Source organism: Nicotiana tabacum, chromosome 6 (assembly GCF_000715075.1).
Source record: "Nicotiana tabacum cultivar K326 chromosome 6, ASM71507v2, whole genome shotgun sequence".
In the NCBI taxonomy this organism is placed as follows: domain Eukaryota; kingdom Viridiplantae; phylum Streptophyta; class Magnoliopsida; order Solanales; family Solanaceae; genus Nicotiana; species Nicotiana tabacum.
In genome coordinates this window covers 108,677,833-108,703,525 of record NC_134085.1, presented here as the reverse complement: position 1 = coordinate 108,703,525, position 25,693 = coordinate 108,677,833, and the positions used below count along the sequence as shown (strand labels likewise).

At 37.9% G+C, this 25,693-nt stretch overlaps 1 protein-coding gene across 3 annotated transcripts in view; it reads left to right on the top strand.

The window, feature by feature from the left end:
• Nucleotides 1–25,249, top strand: part of LOC107802983 (uncharacterized) — a 39,016-nt gene extending 13,767 nt beyond the window's left edge. For 2 of the 3 annotated variants that reach the window (XM_075255119.1, XM_075255118.1), the window contains 14 exons: nucleotides 4,688–4,943; nucleotides 5,086–5,326; nucleotides 5,399–5,568; nucleotides 5,655–6,227; nucleotides 7,514–7,680; nucleotides 8,818–9,034; nucleotides 9,184–9,387; nucleotides 10,140–10,256; nucleotides 10,438–10,680; nucleotides 11,646–11,850; nucleotides 14,068–14,273; nucleotides 14,983–15,134; nucleotides 23,899–24,163; nucleotides 24,617–25,249. In XM_075255119.1, coding sequence (XP_075111220.1) covers nucleotides 4,688–4,943; nucleotides 5,086–5,326; nucleotides 5,399–5,568; nucleotides 5,655–6,227; nucleotides 7,514–7,680; nucleotides 8,818–9,034; nucleotides 9,184–9,387; nucleotides 10,140–10,256; nucleotides 10,438–10,680; nucleotides 11,646–11,850; nucleotides 14,068–14,273; nucleotides 14,983–15,134; nucleotides 23,899–24,163; nucleotides 24,617–24,880 — 3,280 coding nt within the window. In that variant the 3' untranslated portion in view covers nucleotides 24,881–25,249. The remainder of the gene's footprint in view (nucleotides 1–4,687; nucleotides 4,944–5,085; nucleotides 5,327–5,398; nucleotides 5,569–5,654; nucleotides 6,228–7,513; nucleotides 7,681–8,817; nucleotides 9,035–9,183; nucleotides 9,388–10,139; nucleotides 10,257–10,437; nucleotides 10,681–11,645; nucleotides 11,851–14,067; nucleotides 14,274–14,982; nucleotides 15,135–23,898; nucleotides 24,164–24,616) is intronic. The other variant, XM_075255120.1, reaches the window with a different exon arrangement.
• The last annotated feature ends 444 nt before the right edge of the window (nucleotides 25,250–25,693 follow it).

Sequence of the window (25,693 nt, the reverse complement as noted above, 5' to 3'; positions counted from 1 at the left end):
TCGATTGTCGCTTTGTCTACGATAGAAGCAGAATACATGGCAGCAGCGGAGGCGGTAAAGGAAGCTATCTGGTTGAAAAGTTTAGTAACGGAATTGAGTTTGGTTCAGCTGGAATCAACTCTTAGATGTGATAGTCAGAGTGCTATTCATCTAATGAAAAATCAGAGATTTCATGAGCGCACTAAACACATTGATGTCAGATTTCATTTTATTCGAGATGTTATTGATGAGGGAACTATCAAGGTCGTGAAGGTTATCACAGACGATAATGCTGCAGACATGTTGACCAAGATAGTCCCGCTCGCTAAGTTTGCACACTGCAAGGACTTGGCGGGGGTGTGCATCAACTGATGCAACTCCGAAGAGAACAGTTGCTAGGTGGAGGTGGTATGTTCAACAATGGTTTGATTCTTCTTGTTTCTTACAACGGGGTTGCCCAGTAAGCTTAGAAGTTTTGGCCAGAGTTGTTCACACGCTCGAAACGCAAACCAAGGTGGAGATTGAAAATGTTGGTTTATGTTTAGTTAACAATGGCATGCTGAAAATGTTGGTTTATGTTTAGTCAACAATGGCATGCCAATTGGAAGAGTTGGTGGAAAGAGTTGGTGTGGATGCTAGGAGGAAGCTTCCTCCTTTGATGTCACCCATGACATCAAGAGGAGGTAGTTTGATGTCACCAATGACATCAAGAGGAGGTCTTTACCTCTATAAATAGATGCACTCCTTCACTTGTAGAAATCATCCCAAAATAATACAATACATTGTAGTGAGTAGAGAGTTAAGAGAGAAATTCTCTTAAGTGTAATTGGGAAATCTCCCCTTCCTTTGTTAATATTAAAAGGGCAATTGTTCTCTGGTGGACGTAGGATTATTTTGATCCGAACCACGTTAAATCTTGTGTTCTTTCTTTTACGTTTCCGCTAACAGGGGACTTCAATACTGTAAGGTTCCCATCAGAGAAGAAGAATTGCTCCAGAATCACAAGAGCAATGACTGAGTTTTCAAATTTTATTGAAGACATGAAACTTGTAGACATCCGACGATCAGGAGGTGAGTACACATGGAGAAAAGGTGACAAACATGTAATAGCAGTTAGACTGGATAGATTCTTGATTTCTGCTGACTAGAATGAAGACTTTAGAAACATAAAACAATCGTTGATGCATAGAGTTACTTCAGACCATTCCCCACTGATGCTTCAATGTGGTAGTTGGGATCCAGTCAAATCATACTTTAAGTTTGAGAACTGGTGGTTGAGTTTTCAAATGTTATTGAAGACATGGAACTTGTAGACATCCAACTATCAGGAGGTGAGTACACATGGAGAAAAGGTGACAGACATATAATAGTAGCTAGACTGGATAGATTCTTGATTTCTGCTGACTGGAATGCAGACTTTAGAAATATAAAATAATCATTGCTCCATAGAGTTACTTCAGACCATTCCCCACTGATGCTTCAATGTGGTAGTTGGGATCCAGCCAAATCATACTTTAAGTTTGAGAACTGGTGACTGCAGACTGAAGGATTCAAAGATAGAATACAAGAATGGTGGAATTCTTTCACCTGTGAAGGAAGGCCTGATTTCATTCTAGCTTTTAAACTTAAAGCCTTGAAGGCAAAGCTTAAAGAATGGAGCAAAACTTTCCAAGGCAACTTAGCATTGCAGAAAGCAAGTATCCTCAGCCAACTTGTAGAGTTGGAAGAGTTACATAACCAAAGGAGCTTGACAGAGGAGGAAATATTCACAAAAACTTCATTGTCCATGGAGTTTGAGGAGATTGCAAACCATGAAGAAATAGCATGGAGACAGAGATCCAGGGTCCTTTGGTTAAAAGAGGGAGACAAGAACACCAAGTTCTTCTACAGAATAGCTAATGCTCACCGGAGATATAATAATATTGATCAGTTGATAGTAGAAGGGGAATCTTTGCAGAATCCTGAAGATATCAAGAGGGAGGTTATCAGATTTTACCAAAACCTCTACACAGAAGAAGAGGAGTGGAGGCCATAAGGTACCATCAGAAATAGTCCATATGATTACACCAGAAGATAACTTAATGCTACAGAGCCCATTTGGAGAACATGAGATATGGGATAGTGTAAAGGCATGTGCTGGAGACAAAGCACCTGACCCAGATGGATTCTCAATGGCCTTCTTCATTAATTGCTGGGATGTGGTCAAAAAAGAAACGGTAGCTGTTGTTCAGAACTGTTATGACCAAGGAATATTTGAAAAGAGCCTTAATGCTATTTTTGTGGCTTTGATTCCTAAGAAGGTGGGGGCCAAAGAACTGAGAGACTTCAGACCTATCAGTTTGATAGGCAGTATATACAAGATTATTTCCAAGTTATTGATTGAGAGGCTCAAGAAGGTGGTCAACAAACTGGTGGATGCTCAACATATGGCATTCATAAGAGGCAGACAAATCATGGATGCTGTCCTAATTGCTAATGAATGTATTGATATAAGGAAAACAAGCAAGGAACCTGGGATACTATGCAAGCTGGATATAGAGAAAGCATATGATCATCTGAACTAGAACTTTCTACTTGAAACCCTCAGGAAAATAGGCTTTGGTGGAAGATGGATTAGCTGGATAAAATTCTGCATCTCTACTGTGAGCTTTTCAGTACTTATTAATGGAGCACCAGCCGGTTTTTTTTCCTTCTCTGAGGGGTCTGAAACAAGGGGATCCCCTTTCCCCTTTCCTATTCATTATTGCCATGGAAGAATTGAATGGTATGCTGAAAAGAGCTCAGACAAACAATTGGATCAGGTGCTTCAAGGTGAATTGTAGGGCTGATAGCAACATGATGATTTCCCACTTGCAGTATGCCGATGACACTTTGGTGTTTTGTGAAGCTAATAGAGAACAACTGAAAGCTATGTTGCGCGGACTCTCCAAAATGTAGCCGCACCCGTGTCGGATCGTTCAAAAGTGCACTACTTTTGGAGGATCCGACACGTATCCGGCCACATTTTCGGAGAGTCCGAGCAACATAGACTGAAATTTCTAAGGGTGATCTTCATTCTTTTTGAAGCCACTTCTGGGCTACACATAAATTGGCACAAAAGTTCCATTTATCTAGTCAATGAGGTAATGGAGCTACAAAGTCTTGCTGATATTCTTGGTGGGAATGTAGGTGAATTGCCTACTGTATATTTGGGGATGCCATTGGGAGCCAAGAGCAAATCAAAAGGAATTTGGAATGGTGTGCTGGAAAAGTGTGAAAAGAAACTAGCAAACTGGAAGAATCAATATCTATCTATGGGGGGTAGACTAACCTTGATTAACTCTGTACTTGATGCCATGCCTACTTATATGATGTCTCTATTTCCAATTCCAGTTAATGTAGTAAAGAGAATTGATGCATTAAGAAGAAATTTCTTATGGGAAGGCAACAATGAGAAGAAGAAATTCCATCTGGTTAAATGGAACTCTCTTACTACTAGCAAGAAGACGGGGGGATTGGGAATCAAAAACCTGAGAGTTCAGAATCAGAGTTTTATGATGAAGTGGCTATGGAAATTTGCGGTAGATGAGTAATCACTGTGGAGAGAGGTCATTAGGGAGAAGTATGGAATGGAAGGAAAATGTACAACAAAACCAGTGAGAAGTCCTTATGGTGTCAGTTTGTGGAAGTCAATTAGAAATTTGTGCCAAAAGTGATTAATGAATCCAAGTTCAAAGTAGGAAATGATATGAAGATCTCTTTGTGGGATGTCAATTGGCTAGGCCAAGGACCTTTGAAGCTACTCTTTCCTGACATATATACCTTGCATCAACAACAACAAGCAACATTAGATGAGGCATGGACTAATCAAGGTTGGAATCTTACCTTCAGAAGACCTCTAAATGATTGGGAGATTGACAGAGTAATTGAGTTTTACAATACTTTGGAGCTATTCAGTGGAATCAACTCTAATCAAGATCTCATCATATGTTCTAGCTTGCTGGAATAAAGAGGGCAACCTTTCTAGTTATAAAGAGAGATGGAGAATTGTCCCAACCTGCATATGGTGGACAATTTGGGAAGAGAGAAATCAGAGATGTTTTGAAGACAAAGAGATGTTTTGAAGACAAGTCCAGTAACATCCGGAAGACAAAGATGAAATGTTTTAGCTCTTTTCTATTTTTGGTGTAAAGGAAAGTTTTTGGAGGATCATGAATCCATTTTTGATGTTCTAGATTCCTTGTGAGAAGACCAAGGATTATAAGTCTTTTTATTTCTTTTTGGGCACTCCTTTTGTAATTATGGGTGACTTCACAAATTTAGTGAAGACTATATTTTAATATACAAATATGTTACCTTCTCAAAAAAACAAAAATAAAGTAATGCTCTCAAAAAACACTTATGATATGTGTTTAAAGGATCATAGATATGTGTTTGGTTCATGGCATGATTTCCAGGCAATCTCGCTTGAAAGTAAGGTAAACTGTCCAGGCTAACAGATCCTTGAAAAGGTGATTGTGTACATATTTCTGGCGTGGAGCTTTCCGTCTGTAAAGATATTCTCGAGTAATGATCTTAGCTGGTTTTTCCGTCTTTTGACCTTGTTATCTAAGACCAATTTATCGCTAGGAAATCTAACCAGATTGCTGCTTTGGTCTTCTTATATCTCATTTTTTGGCTTTCAGCTGTTTCCAGATCGAGGATAACTCTGTGGCGTTTCATGTTGCAGATATCCTGTTATACCTACTCTACTAACCAGAATATTATGGTGGAGGATATGTCTGGATGAAGCTCAAATGGTGGAGACTAATGCTGCTGCTGCAACTGAAATGGCACTAAGACTACATGGAGTTCATCGGTGGTGCATTACAGGGACTCCCATACAAAGGAAACTTGATGACTTGTTTGGTCTTTTGAGATTCCTCAATGCAAGTCCTTTTAATATTTTTAGGTGGTGGACCGATATTATACGTGATCCTTATGAGGTTTGTGGTCTGGTCATTCTTAAGCAAACATTGAATGTATTATTTATGCAATTGACGCTTATAAGTTCCCCTTCTCTTCTCTTTCTATCCTCTTCTCCCCTCGTTATTGCTCTATCTCAGATATATCTTTTTTGCTTTCCAGAAGGGAGATTCCAGAGCGATGGCTTTCACACATGATTTCTTTAAGCACCTAATGTGGAGGTCATCAAAGATGAATGTTGCTGATGAACTGCAGCTTCCGCCTCAAGAAGAGTGTGTCTCTTGGCTTTCTCTTTCACCAATTGAAGAGCACTTTTATCAAAGGCAGCATGAGACTTGTGTGAATGACGCTCGTGAGCTTATTGAAAGTTTCAAAAATGATATATACAAGAGAAAAGCACCTGGTGGATATATATCTTCTTTTCAATCATAGTATTAGCGAAAGCAATGTGTTCTGAGATTTACTTCCATTGCAGGTTTCCAGTTGGAGGACGCTGCATCAGATGTTGTTATCACAAATATAGAGGCTGCCAAGCTCTTTAACTCACTTCTAAAACTACGCCAAGCCTGTTGCCACCCCCAGGTGGGGAGTTCTGGGTTGCGATCACTACAACAGTCTCCCATGACTATGGAGGAGATTCTGTCGGTATGTTATTATTCAGGATCAGAAAACTGTTATTTTCTTAAAAGCTGTTGCCAGTCAAATGCGTATATAAGAGGTACTTTCTGTAGGTTCTGGTGACTAAGACTAAGGTAGAAGGAGAGGAAGCCCTCCGGAGATTAGTTGTTGCATTAAATGCACTGGCCGGTATTGCTATAATTAATCAAAATTATTCTCAAGCCGTATCATTGTACCAAGAAGCACTCGCTTTAGCAGAAGACCATTCCGAGGATTTCCGGTTGGATCCCTTGTTAAACATTCATATTACTCATAATCTTGCTGAGATACTCCCACTCACTTCTGACAGTTCGAAAAAGCTTGAATCTGCACCTGGAAGCCCTAGAGATAAAGTATCCAACATGGAAGATGCTGGACAAAGTGATAAAGGTGCTCTACACGGGGAAGACAAAATTAAGGAAGAAAGCATTTTAGTCGCTAGCTCTTGCGATCCATCCAACTTAATGTCAAATTCACTGGCAAAAGATTATGTTGACGAAAAATCTGAGACTAAGTTAAAGTTGTCCACATGTACAAGTTATGAATCATTGAGAACAGCATGTGAAAATTTGAAGAAAAAATTCTTATCCGTGTTTAGTTTGAAGCTGGCAGGGGCCCAACAAGAGTTCAAAAAGTCATATGATCAGGTAAATATTCATGACAGGCCTTCATAGATGTGGAAAACCTTTGGCTATACTTATTGTGTTGAACAGACCTGATTTTGCATAGAAGATGTCCGTAATTGTTTAAGGATACTGTTTAATATTTGCTCTTCTTGGATGCATCTGTCAGATAACTGAGCTCTTAGATGAGAGGGAACTATCTAACTAGGAATGTGCAAGAAAAGGTGTTGAGACAGTTTTATATTCACACTTCCTGGCTCTCACAGATATTCAGCCTGCAAGGTGGAGACAGTGAAAAAAGAAACTCTCTGTTCCAGCCAACAGCTGAAAATTGAAAAAGAAAATATCTATTTCAACCAACAACTTAATCTTTTATGCAAAGACGGAATTTTAGAGGACAATCCATATAGACAAGCTATACAACATCCTTTTCACATTAACACAAAGACTCTAATAATTGTGTAGTATTTCAAAATTAGATGTTTGATCTGTCACATTCAGGAAGTATCTTAAAAAGTGTGTAGAGTTCTCTTAGTCATTCTGGTTTTTCTCGTTCTTGTTGCTTTTCAATTCCCAAACTCTAAGACAATTATATAGCAAAAGGAAAATCTAATTAGGTCAATATTTAAGCTTCTTGAAACTAGCTAATAAGTGGGCAGCATGGGCAGAGTGTGTTGGTCAAAAAGAAAGGAGAATCTTCGGTTTGCTCTTCAATGTGCATATAATATGAAACTGACTGGTTGACAATAGAATACCTTAAAGTAGGGAACATACTGATTATTCTTCTGCATAGACAAGGTAATGAGCTTTCGCATGTCCATTTTACTATCTTGGTGACTAAATAATCAAAATTTTCTGGATAATACTATTGTTCAATAGTGAAGTGCACAAATAAAATGTCAAGGTCACAATTTACTTGACTATATTTGTTTCGCTTAGTTACTAGTTACTACTTATAATTCTCTCATCTGTCTCTCGCTCTATTTAGGAGGTGTAGACTGCCTAATTTGGCATCAATAGACTAGAAGTATCTAATTTTAGTGACAGTTTTAGAGTTGTGAGACCAATTAGTCCAGGTGTTCTTAGAAGACGGTTTTGACATTTGTCTACAATCAGGATATGAGCTACTAAACTCAAAGTGCTTGGGATGTCTTGAGATGATTATTTATGTATTTATTGGATCAGTAAATTATGGGATGTCTACAGTTTAGACCCCTCAACTGTTTTTCTATTTCTTTTTGTACTTGGTCTCTGTGTCTATACAGGCTTTGCAATTTCCATTTACATTCTTTTATGTCCTATATTTGAAGGTATGTAACGCATTTAGTGATAGAAAGAACCAGTATTCTGCTTGGTGGTTGGAAGTTTTACATCATATTGAGCAAAACAAGGACTCCTCAAATGAATTGATCAGGAAAATAGGAGAAGCTGTGTCTGGGACGCTAAACACCTCTAGGGCATCAAAAGTTGCTTCCTGGTTAGTGATGGATTTATTCTTTACTCTATAGTCTTTTCTTATCCATCAAGATAATTTGCTATCATTATTGTTTGATGACAATAGTTGAGAAAGACATTTGAATTAGCATTACTATTGCAATATATGAATAGTTACAATTTCTTGCATCTTTGCTGTATTTTTCCTTGTTATCAAATCTGCAGTTGTTTTATATGTAAATAAGCGTCATAGTTTCTTTCGAACTAGTTTTTCCTTTTCCTGGAATCATCTTCTCTAGTGTGGTCCTATTTGGTACAATGGTTGGGTAGCACATAAATTGTTTTGTTCAATCAGTAGCTAAAGTTTTGTTTGCTAACATCCGGTAAAGCATACATGCTGTAAATGCTGAACAAATGTAGTGATTGCTCATATTGCTTCAGTTAGAAGCTAATTTTGTTCTACTTAACTCTTTTGAAGACCATAGACGATGAGAGTTATGCGATTCAAGGAAATTATAGTATGTTTGGATCTTAGCCGGCATAGAAAATCAAGAGATCTTTTTTATTTGCTTATACTTTTGAAGAAAGAAAGAAAAAAAATTCCACTTTCGTATAGATAGTTGATCTGATTTTTTAGAAGCTCAATACCTTCATGAAAAAATCTTTTTAGAAGCTCAATTGTGAACACTGTAATTTTGGGCACCATCTTGATGTATCGTCAATGAGGTATATCATAGAAAACCATCCTACTATTGTATGTATTTCGGTTAATACTATAGAAATGCATAATCTACCAGATACTTCCTTTAGAGAATGAGTAGTTTATGGCTTTTGAACATGAAGTGGTTCTTCTACGTTTTTCTTCTCAAAAACGGCGTTGATCATACTTTTGGGCATATATAATATTCGTGCTCTCTGAATGCTCCTTTTTGCTCCTTTCTAGTGTTTTCTTGTGGTTTTGGGGTTGGGGACCCATTAGTGGCTCCTCATAAGAAAATCAGCTTTCCTCTTTTATCATTAAAATCAAAAAGAAATCAGCTTTCTTTTGTTCTTTTTTTAAGTATTTCCATGTTTATAAGTGTGTCCTTTCAATTGTTATTTCAGGAGGTAGAAATACCAATCTTTTTGTTACTAATCATTTTGCTAATAATATACTTTCTGACATTGTTATTTGGTACAGTTTCCGCAGCATAACTGCTTTGAAGATTTATATTCAGAGTGGCTTAGATTCATTGGAAAGTTCAAGGGAATCTTTACTTGTTAAGCTTTTTGAAATTGACAAGACAATGGGCAATCCTAGGAAGGGGGATATTGCTCGTGTTAGATACTGTCCGGAATGCTATGCTGATGCCGATGGGGTATTATGTGTTCACTGCGAACTAAATGACTTGTTCCAGGTCTGATTTTCTTGTATCTTTTTTCTTCCTTTTTTTTTTTGACTACTGAAGTTATCCTGTAAGGTAACTAAATATTGTGACGTGTATCATATTTAGAATTTTCTCCAGGTTATTGTGGCTTAGTGATATTGTTATTGTACTTTCTCCAGGTTTATGAGGCCAGACTTTTTCGTCTTAACAAGGGAAAGCGTGGAGAGGTGATTACATCTGCCGAGGAGGCTGTAGATCTGCAGAAGAAGAAGTCTGCACTGAATCGTTTCTATACTACTCTAGCCCGAACAGACAAAAATTCAGGTTCAGCTACTGCAGAATATGAAGATTTTGGAAAGAAGAGGGACTTAGAGGACATTATGGTGCGTAATGATAATATAATGCTTATGCCGAAAAGAATGATTGTTTTCGCTTTGGCTATAGCAGCAGCCTTTGCGCTTCTGCCTTTCTGTCAAGTTCTTATATAGACTGCCAAAGACTGGAAGAAGTTAAAAGCTCTTGTCAAATTTTGTCGGACTGTGGTGTTCATAGTAATATAGAATATGTTGAGCCAAAGACTGGAAGAAGCTAGAGCTATATCCAATAATTAAATGTGGTTATAACTACTCTAATGAAGGCAACAGAGTTTGGTTATTTACTTCTGTTATTCCTCTTTCACCTTCTCTGGTGAGATTGCTGTTAGTGGTGCTCAGCCTGAGTGGTTTCCCTTTTACCTTGAATGACTTGGTCCGAACCTCTCACATCCACCCTGTAGTAACAAAGTACATATTTATCAAGAATCATGTATTTCATGGAGAGAGATTCTGCTACAGACTTCTTTGAATTGCAAGAAAAGATAGTTAATACTTAATACTATCATGCCAACTTAAATGCGTCGCATCTTCCACACATTCTGAATTTACAATTGCAAATTGAGTTCCCCAATATAATACATACGAACATTTCTGTATCTTTTGACTGGTGTGATATGGAAAATTTAGATTTCAGATTTGAGCATTAGTTGGGTGTAATTTCTCATTCTTTGGTTCTCTGTTTCCTGTCATTAGTCAGGATAAGACCTGCATAGTTCGAAGCTTTGACATAGGCAATCCTTAATGATTGTGCAATTTAATAGGTGTCGAAAGCTCCATCTGATTTGGAAGTAGTGTTGGGCCTTATTAAAAGCAACTCCCGGGGCCTATTAGATGCTGAAGGTGTATTGGCAGCCAAAAAGCAGCTGCAGCTTCTTGAGGTATCTCCAAATCAATGCCCTTGTTAGAACAGTTGTCTTTTTTATTTGATTTTCCGTTGGAGATTCCATTCATATGGTCTATTAAAGTCTGTTCAAGAGAAATACTTCACGACCAGCATCTTGACGACATGAATACATGTGTATCTTTATGTAAGGTATTTCACTCTATAGTTCTTTGTAGGGGATGCGAAAGGAGTATGCGCAAGCAAGGCTCCTGTCGACAGCTCAAGCACATGTTCTACGTGCTCATGATGAGATTATGATGGCAACTTCTCGACTACGCCTAAAAAAGGATGAGAATGACAAATCTATTGATGCCTTAGATCAAGGAGAATTAGATGCAGCCAATGCTGAATGGTCTAGCGAAAAGTTTTTCTTTTTATCTTCTTTATCAAGAACAAAGGGACAACTTCGCTACTTGAAGGTAACAACAGAAGGTTCAGAGTTTTCCTATTTTTAATATGAATTGTTATGAAATTCAGGAAAAGTCACCTGGATGTGTATTCATATCATGCTTCGGTCTTAGACATTACTGGAACTCTGCATTTTGCAATTAAACCAGTTTGGTCTAAGAATTAATCCCAGTCAGTTTGTTGTCTAATCAAAGAAGCAACTCGAGTGGTTGGAGTTCTAAATTATCATCAAGTTAGTGCAACATTTAGTGATGAGACAATTGACTTTTGAGAATGCTGTCATTTAGGCACTGATAGATTAGGTAGATTAGGTCAATCTATGTTGCATTTCAAGGAGAGACAGATCCCTTTCCCAGTTCTATATCAAAGGCTTAGGACATTGAAAATATGGTGCAACTGTGAGTGTTCTTTTTGATAGATGGTGACTAGTGAATGCCAAGTAATGCATCATGTCTCTCTTATGGTACATCTTTGAATTTTGGTAGGTTTGTGATTGCTGATAAAGCTCCAAATTTAGCAACATTTCTGACATTTCGCACAAAAACACGAGCTTCCTTTCTCTTGATTCTAGAAAATAAGTTAGATACTCCTGATGTTGCCACAATATTCTGTTCCTAAATGGTCCTGAAATGTACCTAGAAGAAGAAAAGGTCGAAGACACTTGAGTCTATGTTTGTGCATGTATTTCTTTTGGCTTGTGGAACCCCCCCCCCCCCCCCTTCCCCTTCCCCTTTTGCTTTTAAGATTTTAGAGGCGGATACAGGCATTTTCCATCTTTAGTTACTCTTTTCTCTGATATACGAAGAGAAAGCCAACTTACTAGTGACTTTGGATGTCTAATTGTTCGGCAGTAGAGTCATATAAAGCGGCATCTCCCCTTCATGTGTCAAGTTTACAAACAACTGCTTCTTATCTGCATTAGGTGTTCGAACTGATTATGTGTGTTCACAGTCCTGTGGATGTTAATCTTTCACAGGGTTTGGTTCAATCTAAACAAAATAATCATTGTGCAAGTAGTGAAAATTCAACTATAGCTCAAGCCACAATGGACTCACCGGCCCATGCAGAAGAAAAAACGGAATACCAAGCTAGAACAGAGGAACATACATGCCCTGTTTGTCAAGAGAAGCTCAATAACCAAAAGATGGTTTTCCAATGTGGGCATGTCATTTGTTGTAAATGTAAGTTTCTAATCATCTGGTATCCCTCTTTTCAGCTTCAAGTCACTGTAATTGTAAATGTACTATTTTATACTACTTATTTGTACTTATCAATAGTAAAATTTGCTGAACCTTGGTTTATAAATGCTGTAGCTGGAACGCTGTAAGTTATAATTATATGCACTTCATATTACGATTCAAGAAACTGAACTTTCTCCTTGATAAAATGTACATGATAATTCAAGGACTCGACCAAATAGCATATGCCAAGAAAATGGGATTTCTCACTATTCTAATATAAGATAATTATTGTTTTAATAAGCTTAGTACATATACTTAACTATTTTTCTTCATTTGCTCCTTTTCCTTCTTTATTGATAGAGTGAGTATCTTCCACCTTAGTCGATGACAATTTGATTAAGAAGATTATCCCTCCTTGAGCAAATGAAAAACAACATTATACTATGATTTGTAAAATAGACATGCTTCTAAAGTATTCTGGGGTGGAATATTTGCATATCGTGGGTTGATATTAGTTAAAAGCTGTTATTTTCACTTTGAAAGTATGGAAGCTGTTCTTTGTTTCTACACTGTCAATATACACAGCTATAACACCTCAGTCTCAAAGTAGTTGAGATCGGCTGTATGAATCCTCTATGTCCACTCCATTTTATAGCCTGTTTGGCCAAGCTTCAAAAATAAGCTTATTTTGAGAATTGCTTTTTCTCTAAAGTACTTTTGGTGAGAAGCAGTTTTTGTTTGGCTAATTTAATTGAAAAGCACTTCTGGGCAGCAATTAGTGCTTGGCCATGCTTTTGAAAAAGTGCTTCTAAGTGTATTTTTCTCAAAAGTGCTTTTGGGGAGAAGCTACTTTTTTCTGCTTCTCCTAAACTGCTTCTGCTTCTACTCAAAAGTACTTTTTTTCTTCTAAAAGCTTGGCCAAACACTTCAACTTTGAAAAAAAAACACTTCTTAAAGGAAAAAAAGTCCTTTTGGCTTTGGAGAAGCTTGGCCAAACAGGCTACTATTATCATTCAAATACTCAATAATTTCTTCTCTGAGGCAATTTAGAGGTTCACTGACTAAAGATCCTCTAAATCTCATGCTTGTCCCCACAATGACATAGAAATCTCTAGACAAATTAAAAACACTTCTGCCAAACACCGGAGTTAATGTGAGTGTACCAACACAACTAAACTTTAATCCCAACTAGTTAGTGTCGTCCGTGTCAATCTTTTTCTTCCATTTTGTTTTGCTCTTCGTTAGGTTTGCACTGATTCCAAGAGATTGTAGGTGACTGTCATCTAAAGCAGTCTCCAGAACATTGTTGAAATAGGTTTCGGTCACCCAAGTCTCGTCCGAGTTTATTGCAATTCATATTGGTCAACTTGGAACTTTAGTCAACCTTAGGGAACTATGAGACTGGTAAGCATGTGAGGCACTAGATTCTTTAGTTTGCATGAAACCAACAAAGAATGCAACTTTTTGGTTCTGCAGTTCTGCTTGTAAGAGGATTTTGAGTTCTGTGGAAGTCTCTATGATTTACAGTACTCAAGAAAGGTCAACTATCACAAATGGAGTGAGACGCTGGAAGAAAGTTTTCTCCGGGACATGCTACTGATCTGAAGCTAATGCGCCATCGCGCTGACTTTGGAGGAGAGGGAACTAATGACAATAAAAGAATTAGTTTTTTTCTTATAAGAATTCTGATATCATGTGCGATATAAGAGGAGATTGGGAGGACACATGAAGTGTCTTATGCTTAGGAATATAGATACTTTATATAATACACATTTACATGCTTTAGATGTGGGACGCTATCACAAGTCTATGTTTATTTACTCGTGTGACTATATGTAATCTGACAACCTAATTTTACAGTTGATATGCCAATCTTATCTGCTCATTTTTTGTACTTCACATTCGTGTGAAGTAATTTTGTTCCTACTATCTGTTTTATCCTAATGTGCTTTTCTGTTTTTATTTTGGGTGCCCCTCAAATAGAGGGGCTTTGAGGGTTGCAGGAAAGAAAAGAGAGGATAACCTTCTGATTTCCCTACAGACAACGTCTGAGTTAACCACAGCTTTGGCAATCTATTTTTTCTTTTGGGTCGTAGAGAGTTGCAAAACCTGCATATCCATGTAGCTTTAACTCAATAAAAAGCTATAACATTCATTTGTTATGCAAGGAATGCTAAGGGTGGATACTATGCTTTAACTTTGATGGTTGCATTTCAGGTCTGTTTGCAATGACAGAGAAAAGATTAGCCCTCCATGGGAAGCCTCAAGTTAACTGGTTAATGTGCCCAACTTGTAGACAGCATACTGACTGCAGGAATATTGCTTATGCTGATGACAGTCAGAATAAGTCTTATCCATCTTCTTCTATTGTCTCTGAAAATTCTGAAGCATCTGTAAATGTCCGAGGTTCATATAGCACAAAGGTACTCCTTACTTTCATCCTCAAGATTCGAATTATATTTATCATTCAACTGTACTTTCCTAGCAACTTCTGCCCCAATATTGTTTCATCTACTCCCTTCTCCCCCATATTAGATGACTTAGTCTTAATATTGCAAAAATTAGGAGTAAAATATTCGTATAATTTATTTTATAAAATTTGATAAACAAGTGATTAAGATAATGATTTGAAATGTGAAGACTAAAGAAGGAAAATTAGTTTTCAAATTAAATAATGTAGATTAGTATAATATACATCAGATTAGATGTTGTGTGTGTGTGGGTGGGGGTGGGGGGGGGGGAGGAGGGTGAGATTCTGCTATTTAAGAAGTTGTATCAAGTATCTTGGGACAAAAACAAGTGCTTGGTAGACGGAGAGCCAACTAACTTGTTTTGAGTAAAATATGTCAAATCATTGCATATTGTCGCAGTTTTGATTAGCTTTACTTTTAATACATAATGCCTCAACCAAACTGCACTTGAACCGAATATGGAACTGAGTCATTCGTTTAGTGGCAGCGGGAAATTATGTATGTAACAACAATTTTTTTTTTTTTGACCTTGGAAGCAGATACAGTATTCCCAGTAAGTTATACTAGTACAATTTATGCCTCATTATATTTTAAACAGTAGAAGAGGTACTTCCTTTAGTTGTTGTGCATTTTCAATTAATTGATGGAAGTTGTATTCTAGATTGAAGCTGTCACCAGGAGAATTTTATGGATCACTTCCTCGAACCTAGCAGCAAAGGTTCTAGTCTTTAGCAGTTGGAATGACGTGCTTGATGTGTTAGAGCATGCGTTTGCAGCTAACAACATAACTTTTGTGCGGATGAAAGGAGGAAGGTAATAATTTGCTTGTAGTCATTCTTGTTTGGTTCTTTTGAAGTTCAAAAGTATATGCTTTCCTTGGAACAAAAGCGAACACTTATTCTTCCTGATATGAGCAACCATGTGATTGATTCATATTTTCCTGCATTACAAGCTCTCAGGCACACTCCCCGAGGAGCCTGAGTACAAGAATTTTTAGCTTTCCATGAACACCAGTAGACAGCCCTCGAAATTCCGACCACTCCACTGAAATTTTTCCGACGAAGCAGCCTCCACGCGCGGCACTTTCCGGCGACCTAGTCACCACGCGCCGGGCGCGTGAGCCAATTTCCGGCAGCTTTTCAAAATTTTTTTTTGGACAGCTTCCTGTACTGCTAATTCCGACCAGATCGGTACAATTTTTTTAGATTTCCGACGACTTTTATTTTTCCAGGAGCGGGAAACCTCTGTTTTAGCCCAAATTTCAGTTTCTTTTACCTCAACAGCTCAACTGTGATGACCATCAAATACTCCTTATAATTTCCATAACCTGAACAGCTGGGTTGTACAATATGGGAGACAACCGGATTTATTTTAACGCAGGATTCAAATCTTTTAACATCACCAGATGGAATTCCAACAAAGAGGTATGGTTCGAATGGGTGGAGAGAAGTCGCAGCATGATGAGACGTTCATCCATGGGCAGAAAGGTAATGGAATGGATTTGTTTTGTACTTAAAGAAGCGTCGACAGATCAAATGAATTTAGTGAAGCGATGGAAGTACAAGGAACATATGACAGAACATTTCTGTACCAGGAAATTCAACGTTCATGGAAGATACATGAGCATTCTGTCACTGAAGGGAGAAGGGAGGTCTGTTATTATAATTCCAGAGTTAGCTTTGAGTGCAGGTTGGAAAGACATAGCGGCTAAGATAGAAAGATTCATACATCAGACCCCCAAAATGAATCCCATAGCCCCACCTAGAATCACTGTGGACAACTACCCTTATGTCAAAGCAATCAAGGAGAGTAAATGACAATCCAATACCCTTCGAGAGGCAAAGGTCAGCATAAACAATGGAGATATCTCTGTTGTGGAACCGACAGGTAGCGAGGATTCTGGTTTACTAAAAAGACGCATTGTCAGGTTTTTTGGGAAAGAAATCAATGAGAGACCCACTTTAGCAGACATAAGGCGATGGGCTAGTGCGTCATGGAACAAAGCATATGGAGTAAACATGTATGAAATGACAGGCAACATGTTTCTTTTTGAATTTCCAAACAGATTCATGGCGGAGCAGATTATGCAAGGAGAATGGAGTTGGAAAAAGTTCAAGCTTCATCTGGAATGGTGGAGTCATACTGCTGGATGCATTCCAAACTCACAAATCGAGGAAACATGCTGGATTAGAGCCATGGGGATTCCTTTACATCTATGGTCACAAAAGATCTTCAAAGAAATAGGAGATCTCTGTGGGGGATGGATAGCTACTGAAGAAGAAACTGATCTCAAAATCATCTTAAGTGGGCAAAAATTAAAATTGTTGGTGATGGCAGAAAGACTCCCAATGAGGTTGGGATTGAAAGAGACGGTATCAAATTTTTCATCCCAATCTGGGCTGAAAGACGGACAAGATATGAGCTGAAGATGCAAGAAAACGAACAATGTTTTGAAATAGAGAGATATTTGAACAATCAAGTGGGGTGCACCATATTGCAAAACACTGATAAAGGAAAGGCAAGTGTGCAACTTACACAAGGTTCGAGTTTGATGAATCAGAGCAGTAAAGTGACAAACAACGAGCTGAAATCCTATGACTCCGACTTGGCTGCACAAGTCATTTTTAATGATCTCTCGTGTGAGTTTTCTGATGATATTAGGCTGAAGCCTTGTATTGAGAAAATGGGAGGACCTTCTTACCTGGGGGCAAAAGAGTCCACTCCAGGGGATCCAATCCCCAATGAAAACCTTGAAAGTATGCCAAAGGCAACACTTAACAGTTGCAGTCAGCTAGAAGGTGGAGCAGAGATAGCAAGACTGGAACAAAAGGCAGGGGAGCAGAGCATAAACACAAATATGGGAGAAGATCAAGTTGGAAGTGCTTTGGAACAACTAAAGCACTTTAGCTCTCTATCCAAGATTGGGAAATCGAGGAGGTGAATCCTATAGCAGTTCAGCAACACAATCCATTAATAGATAAAGACATGGATGCAACACTATGGGTCCATCAAAATATGATCAAATTGGGGAAAATGTTTGGAGTAGATTTTCAAGGCCATGAAGAAGAAGCATTGGAATTGTTAATGCAAATTGACAGTTGCAGACAGGTTAGAAGGGTGGAGACAGAGTTTGGAGGTGAAGAAACAAAGATTCAAAGGATCACTGGAATTAAAAGGTTTAACTTCGTTTGATGTCAAATTCAAGAGTGACGGGAAAAGGAGTAGGGAAGAGATCTATCAATCATTTCAATATGAAGATCAAAGTAATTTCCTGGAATGTAAGGGGATTAAATGACAAGAAGAAAAGAGAGATCATAAAAAGTCAAGTGCAGAACTGGAGCGCAGACATTATATGCATGCAAGAGACAAAAGTGGAGAGGGATATCAAGGAAAAGTCAATCAAATATGAGGTGGTAGATGGGTGAGGTATGCAAGATTAGAAGCTAGCGGCACGAGAGGGGGGATTTTGTTATTATGGGATTGCAGAGTATGGAAAGGGGAGGTGTTACAGACTGGTGCATACACTTTGACTTGCAAGTTCGAGGCTCTTTTACAGAATTTTCAATGTCACATAACAGGAGTGTATGCCCCAAATTGTAGAATAGAAAGGAAAATAGTATGGAGAGAAATTGGTGCAGTGAGGGGATTGATGGAAGGTCCTTGGGCGGTTTGTGGCGATTTTAACGTTACAAGGTACCCTTCTGAAAAACGGGAATGTTCAAGGAGGTCCAAAGCGATGGTGAAATTCTCGGATTTCATAGAACATATGGAGTTGATAGATCTACGACTTGAAGGAGGCTACTATACTTGGTTCAAAGGGGACAATCATACAACCGCTTCAAGAATTGATAGATTTCTCATTTCAGAAGAATGGGATGAAAGCTTCAAAAACATCAAGCAAACTATCCAACAAAGGTTGATTTCAGACCATTCACCTGTGGCTCTATACTGTGGTGCGTGGGAACAAGCTAAATCATACTTTAAGTTTGAAAATTGGTGGCTGAATGTGGAAGGTTTTGATGACAGAATTAGAGACTGGTGGACATCTTTTGAATTCTCAGGAAGACCAGATTACATTTTAGCTTGCAAGTTAAAAGCTCTCAAGGGCAAGCTAAAAGAATGGAGCTGAGTTTATGAAGGTAATTTGGGACTGCAAAAATCAAAATTGCTAAGTCAACTAGTAGATTTTGAGACAACACAACAACTAAGAGCGTTGACAGAGGAGGAATCAGTGAGGAAAGCAGCTACTCTAATGGAGATTGAGGAACAACTCAAGAATGAAGAAATTGTATGGAGACAAAAATCAAGAGCTCTGTGGCTCAAAGAAGGGGACAGGAATACAAAATTTTTCCATCGCACTGCAAATGCACACAAGAGAAACAACAACATTGATCAACTAATGATTCGACATGAAGTAGTCGAGGATCCAGACAGAATACAGATTGAGATAACTGAATTCTACAAGGAGTTATACAAAGAACCTGAAGAGTGGAGACCAACGGTCAATTTCGAAAATAGCTCAAGAATTTCTGAATCAAAAAGGTAGTTTTTACAGAGTAACTTTGAGGAACAAGAAGTTTTGACCTGTCTGAAGATGTGTGCAGGTGACAAGGCCCCAGGTCCGGATGGATACACAATGGGTTTTTTCAGAAAGTGTTGGGACATTTTGAAGGAAGACATCATAGCGGCCTTCAACAACTTCCATTCTCAGGAGATGTTTGAGAAAAGCTTCAATGCAACATATATAGCTTTGATTCCAAAGAAGACAGGTGCGAAAGAATTGAGAGATTTCAAACCGATCAGTCTGATAGGGAGCTTCTACAAATTGCTCTCAAAAGTCTTAATCAAAAGACTTAAGAGGGTGGTAGGGAAAATTGTCGATGCTCAACAAATGACTTTCATCAAAGGAAGACAAATAATAAATGCAGTGTTGATTGCCAACGAAGCTGTGGATTCAAGAATAAAAAAGAAAGAACCTGGAATCTTATGCAGATTAGATATTGAGAAGGCCTATGATCATGTAAATTGGAGCTTCCTACTCAGAATGTTAGAACTAATGGGTTTTGGGCAGAAATGGAATAGATGGATGAAATTTTGCATATCTACTGTAAAATTCTCCATTCTCATAAATGGATCTCCTAAAGGTTTTTTCCATTCACACAGAGGTCTAAGACAAGGTGATCCTTTATCTCCCTTTCTATTCATTATAGCCATGGAAGGATTGAACAACATGATCAAAACGGCTAAAGTCAGTGGATGGGTTAAAGGTTTTGAGGTAAACAGGAGTGGGGCAAACAATCTAGAGATCACACATCTCCAATATGCTGATGATACTCTAGTCTTCTGTGATGCCGAAAAGGACCAACTTAGATTCCTAAGAATCATTTTGGTCTTATTTGAGGGAGTCTCAGGATTACACATCAACTGGAGAAAGAGCAATATTTTTCCCATTAATGAAGTTAACAACATGGAGCAACTGACACAGATATTGGGAGGAGAAGTTGGGTCCCTACCAACTGTTTACCTTGGGATGCCTCTTGGTGCAAGATCCAAATCAAAAGAAATCTGGAATTCAGTCATAGAAAAGTGTGAGAAGAAGCTGTCAAGATGGAAATCACAATACCTATCATTGGGGGGCAGGCTAGTTCTAATCAACTCAGTATTAGACTCACTTCCTACTTATATGATGTCTTTGTTCCCAATTCCAGCAGGCATTTTACAGAGATTGGACAAACTCCGAAGATCATTCCTTTGGCAAGGTAATAAGGAGAAAAAGGTCTTCCATTTAGTTAAATGGAAGACACTCCCAATGGATAAAAAACAAGGTGGTTTAGGAATAAGGAATTTGAAGAATCATAGCAAGGCTCTTAGAATGAAATGGTTATGGAAGTACTCTCAAGAACCCCAATCTTTATGGGGCAAAGTGATCAAAGCAAAGTATGGTGAGGAAAATAACTGGGTGTCAAAAAAAGTCAGAACATCATATGGAGTAAGTGTGTGGAAATCCATCAGAGAACTTTGGCCTATAATGAAGAATCACTCCTCCATAAGAGTGAACAACGGAAGGAACACATCATTCTGGAATGATAACTGGTTAGGAAACGGAAGCTTAAAGGAAAGATACCCCGATATGTTTGGTTTAGCACAAAACCAGCATAAGACAGTAGCTGATATGAGGAGTCATCAAGGATGGGAAATCGCTCTAAGAAGACAGTTGAATGACTGGGAGATAACAAGATTAGCTGACCTTTACAAAGAGCTGGAAGCATTTAAAGGATTACAGGAAGGTTTTGATTCACTTTGGTGGAAGAGGCACAACATAGGGGTTTACCGGGTGAAGGATGCATATAAGATTTTGAATCATAATAATCAACAGGTGGACCCATGGCCTTGGAAACATATATGGAAAACAAAGATTCCATACAAGGTAGCTTGCTTCACTTGGCTACTAGCAAAGGAGGCGGTATTAACCCAGGATAATCTCATAAAAAGGGGAATTTCTCTGTGCTCAAGATGTTTTCTGTGCGGGGAAAATGCTGAAACTGTCACACATTTGTTTCTACATTGCAAGATTACAGACCAACTATGGAAAATCTTTATTAGTCTTGGGGGTATTTCATGGTCAATGCCATACAGGCTTAAATATGTCCTTTATAGCTGGGAAGAAGTTGGAGCTGAAGCAACTAGTAGAGATAGATGGAGGACTGTCCCGGCTTGTATCTGGTGGACAGTTTGGAGGGAAAGAAACGCGAGATGTTTTGAAGATAGAAGCAATCCAGTGCAGAAGATCAAACTCAATTGTATTCTTCTTTTTTGTTTTTGGTGCAAACAGATTTACATAGAAGATACATTGACAATCATAGACATACTAGGATTTTGCTAGGTCTCGAATTAGAACATCTACTAATTCTCTTCATGTAAATTTGGTTTTCAGTGCAACCTATGTACTGATGTTTTTAATATATACAATAGTTACCAATTCAAAAAAAAAAATGTTTATGATAACAGCACGTATCTTTGAGGATGACATGCCTTTACTTCAGCATAGGATCTAGCCGTGAAACTCTAAACTGGTAATGATTATCGTATCTTGCATAAATAAATTCCTATGCAAAAAGTTCTCCTATCTCGTGGAACCTCTCCAGGTTGTATCCTGATCTTTACAGTCCTATACATGTGAAATAATATAATTGATTATTAGAGAAATATGTAGCATAATGGTCTTAGGCTAATCAATCATTGTTTAAAATGTTGGTTGGAAGATTATATTCTTTCATATGGTATACAAGCCAAACTATAAGTCCACTCTCTTGCCTGAAAGTCCTCTATGATCTTTGGCTATCCAATTCCAACCTGTTGTATTAAGGTTTTGAGTCTTCCTTCCAGTCCATAAGAGGATATTGCCTGTGGAAATCAATTTTGCTCGTTACTTCCAATTCCCCGGACAGAAGATACTATAAATTTTATAAGGATCAAGTTCCTTCTCTAAATATGATCTAAGCAAAAACTAGGAACCTGATTCATCCTTTTTCATCCTAAGGGACCATCTTTAATGTTCCATACTTGAGTTAATGTATCAAAGAGCAAGTTTCTACTATATAATAAATAACTCTTGTGAGAATCTGGGAACGGTCATGCTAAAATATCCAATTTGTACCAAACAACTCACATTGCGGAAGTGTGGTTTTTCCACATACTTGATGTAGTAAATCAGCTAAACCTTCAGACTGTCTTCTCAACTTTGATGATGAAGATGGCCCAGAACTAGCATTAATCCACTCTTGCTCTTCTGCTTCTGCTTCTGCATACTCCTACTCCTTCTGTCCAATTTATGTGATGCACTTTCTTTTTTATCCTGTCCTAAAAGGAATGATCCTTTATATAGCTAGAAACAATTTGACTTTAAAATTCTCATTTTACCCTTAATGAGATGATCTATAGTCTTTACAAATATAACCTGGCTTTTAAGTCCAGGATCGATCCCACAGAGAGCTCAGGACTAGTTTTAGCTGGTTTAATTATTGAGTAAACTAAGTTGAACGATTACCAACTAATGTTTTTTTAATTATGATTAAAGATTTACTACTATTAAAAATATGTGGAGTAGAAGTCAATTAATAAAAGGCCTAGGATCATGAATTCCCCAGTTATTGGAATGAAATAGCAACCACTTCTCTATGGATCTCGTCTGATTATTTTTACTGATCGTGAGTCACTAGATTATCGCTAGAACTTCCCAATTACTAGCGCAACAATTTCCTCAAATTACTCTCCCAAGTTAATTCAAGGATTCCTGTAAGCCAGCTCACAAAAGATCACAATAAGATTGAATTGTTCCTAATTATAGTCTTTAGATCAAACTAATTAATACCTTAATTAATCTGAAATGTTATTGTTCAACTAACACCAATCTTGAAATTCCTTTCCCAAGTTTTGGTCAAGAATCTAGGGCACATTCAATTGAGAGCTCTTCAATCAAACACAAGAAATTCATTGTTGAAACAAATAAAAACAGATTCAGGCCTATTTATCAAGAAGCAGCCAAATAGTTCGCCCAATAAAAGGTTCCATCAAACTCTAGATAAAGGAATAAGGACACGAGCCAATATCATTCTACTCAAAAACCCAAAGTTAGATAACAAGAGAGAATCCATAGAAGAAGAAAATAAGAAAAGTTCATGAAAAACCCTTTAGATCTTCAGTTAGAATGGACTTGAGGCTTTTCCAAGCTTGATCTTGTTTCAACAATGGTGATCTCTTGTCTTCCATGTCGAGATGCGGCTGAAAATAGGCTAGGAAGCATTTGTGTGCTAAAATTTATGTGTGGACAAAACAAGCCCTCAGAGTATAAGCCTAGAATTTTCGCATGCGCGCCATACCCCCCGGGACTTATTCAGTTTCTTCAAATCTTCAAATTCAATCCAAAAATCTTCCTTCTTTTTTTTAAAAAAAAAATAATTGTGATGTCCGGACCAGCTTGCGCGTGCCTCGGCTAATTCTATGGGATACCTTCCACCTCCCACCAACAACAGGTACCAGGTAACTCTGTCCACCAAGGCTTGGACAAATGGAAAGAAATCACCTAGTGCTTTTGCCTCCGTTGGGATTTGAACGTGAGACCTTCTGGTTCTGACCCACTTCATTGACCACTACGCCACATCGTTGGGGTGCAAATCTCCCTAATTGCCTCCTTTTACCTTGTTGGCTTTCTAATCATTAAATTAATATTTAAGCCAAATCAGGTATTTTTAACAGCTAAAACAATCTGAGGACATTAAAGTGGAAAATAATTGATACTAAAACATAGATAAATATGCCAAATATCAATAATCGATGACATAGTCTGGATCAGCTCAGGAATTGTATCTTACTTATGAAACTATTATGATTTTAAGCAGTGTTGGGCATCATATGAAAACTAATAGTTGGAACGAAGTCGCCACATTCTTAGTTCATTCCAAAAATCCGTGAAGGAAGCAGATCTTGGTTTTATGGTTTAACATTTCCTGTTGCATTTTTCAGAATTTGCCATGAATCATCAGTTTCAAATTTTGAACTTATAGTACTGAGTCCACAGGAAAGCACATGTTGCCATCAGCCAGTTCAGAGGCCTTAACAGCAATGTCAAAGAAACTGGCAAAAGACATGCGGGGCACCCAGAAACCAGATCCATTCAAGTGTTGTTGCTCCTAATCCAACATGGAGCCAATGGCCTCAATCTTCTGGAAGCCCAGCATGTTATACTTGTTGAACCACTGCTGAATCCTGCAGCAGAAGCACAAGCCATTGGCAGGGTGCATCGAATTGGGCAGGCACATAAGACTCTTGTTCATCGTTTTATAGTATGTCTCTCTATTCTAACCTTCGTTAATATTGAGTTGGGAGTCTGAATCTAACTCTGTATGGAAACAGTTTTGTGTCTAAAATTCGTGGTATGATGACTGACCTAAAACTTGTACTTGCGTTGTTTTCCAGTTGAGCTGTCTGTCATTTTAAATATAACCTAAATCTCCTACTAACAACATGAATCTTGAATGAATGTGTCACCTCCATTCATATGCAAAAAGTTAATGAAACTTAAAACTGCTGAAGTGACTTTGGATGGAGACCTATTTCGGTCTTTTGATATGAATTTAAAGCTTGTGTTGGTGAGATGACCTATATTTATCTGTGCACTGGATGCTTCCAGGGATTCTTTGTTATACTTTTATCAACCTATTTTTGCTACATAGTATCCTGCAGAGGGGATTATTCATAACTCTCTTTTTTTGTTGGTTTCTATAATAAAATAATAGGTGAAAGACACAGTTGAGGAGAGCTTATATAAGTTGAATAAGAGCAGGAATCTCGGTTCACTTGTTAGTGGCAACAGAAAGAATCAAGATCAGCCCGTTTTGACACTAAGAGATGTTGAATCCTTATTCAGGGTGGCACCTTCCACTGATGATAAGGCAACTGGGAGCTTGACGCATTTGCCACCTTCTGTTGCTGCTGCTATAGCTGCTGAGAGGAGGCTTAATGAACGGACATCTTGTCAAGAGCCACCAGAGAACTGCTGAATTTACAAAAATTGTGCTGTTAAGGAACAACTAGGAGTCCACGACATGATCCTCTTTCAGTCTTATTTCGATGTGTATCCCCATGCAGGACCGGAATAAAGGATTCATTGATTATCATGACATCCATTAGCAGCCAAAGCAGTGGAATGTGCTGGAGAGAGTGACTGTTGCTGCTGGCAAATTTCCAGTAGTCAGCTCATTTGTCATAATTATTTTGTATATAGTGATTCCCTTGATTCTCTTGTACAGTCTGTATAATAATCGCTTAGCACACCAGGTATAACAGTTAGATTTTGTTGTATGCTTTTTTCAACCAGTCTATTGAGCAGTGTCATCACAGCAGTGAAAAGAATAACCATAGTTTTACAACTTTGGTGGCTTTAGTATTAAACTGCTGAAAGATCAAAACTCTTGCAAGTAATACTCCACATTCACTAAAATCGCAGCAATCTAAGCAAGTCAGAACAACATTTCCTCATCATTTTCAAAAGACAGCAACATTAGTTAAACCCCGCAGCAGTTTTTGTTTCAAATTCTCAATCTCACAAGGTGCTCTCATCTAAAACAACCTCTACTTGGGAAATTCAACTATATATAATGGTGGTGTTCACGGTTTGGTTAAAAATTGACCAAAACCGAAAATCGATTCAAACGGCTAAATATTTTTTTTTGGGTTTGGCTTTGGTTTGAATATGAATTTTTGAAAGCTGACAGTTTTTTATTTGGTTTGATTTGATAAAAAAGCAAAGCGAAGAAAAAATCGAACCAGATCCACAAATTATATTCACAATTTTATATATAATATATTAAAAG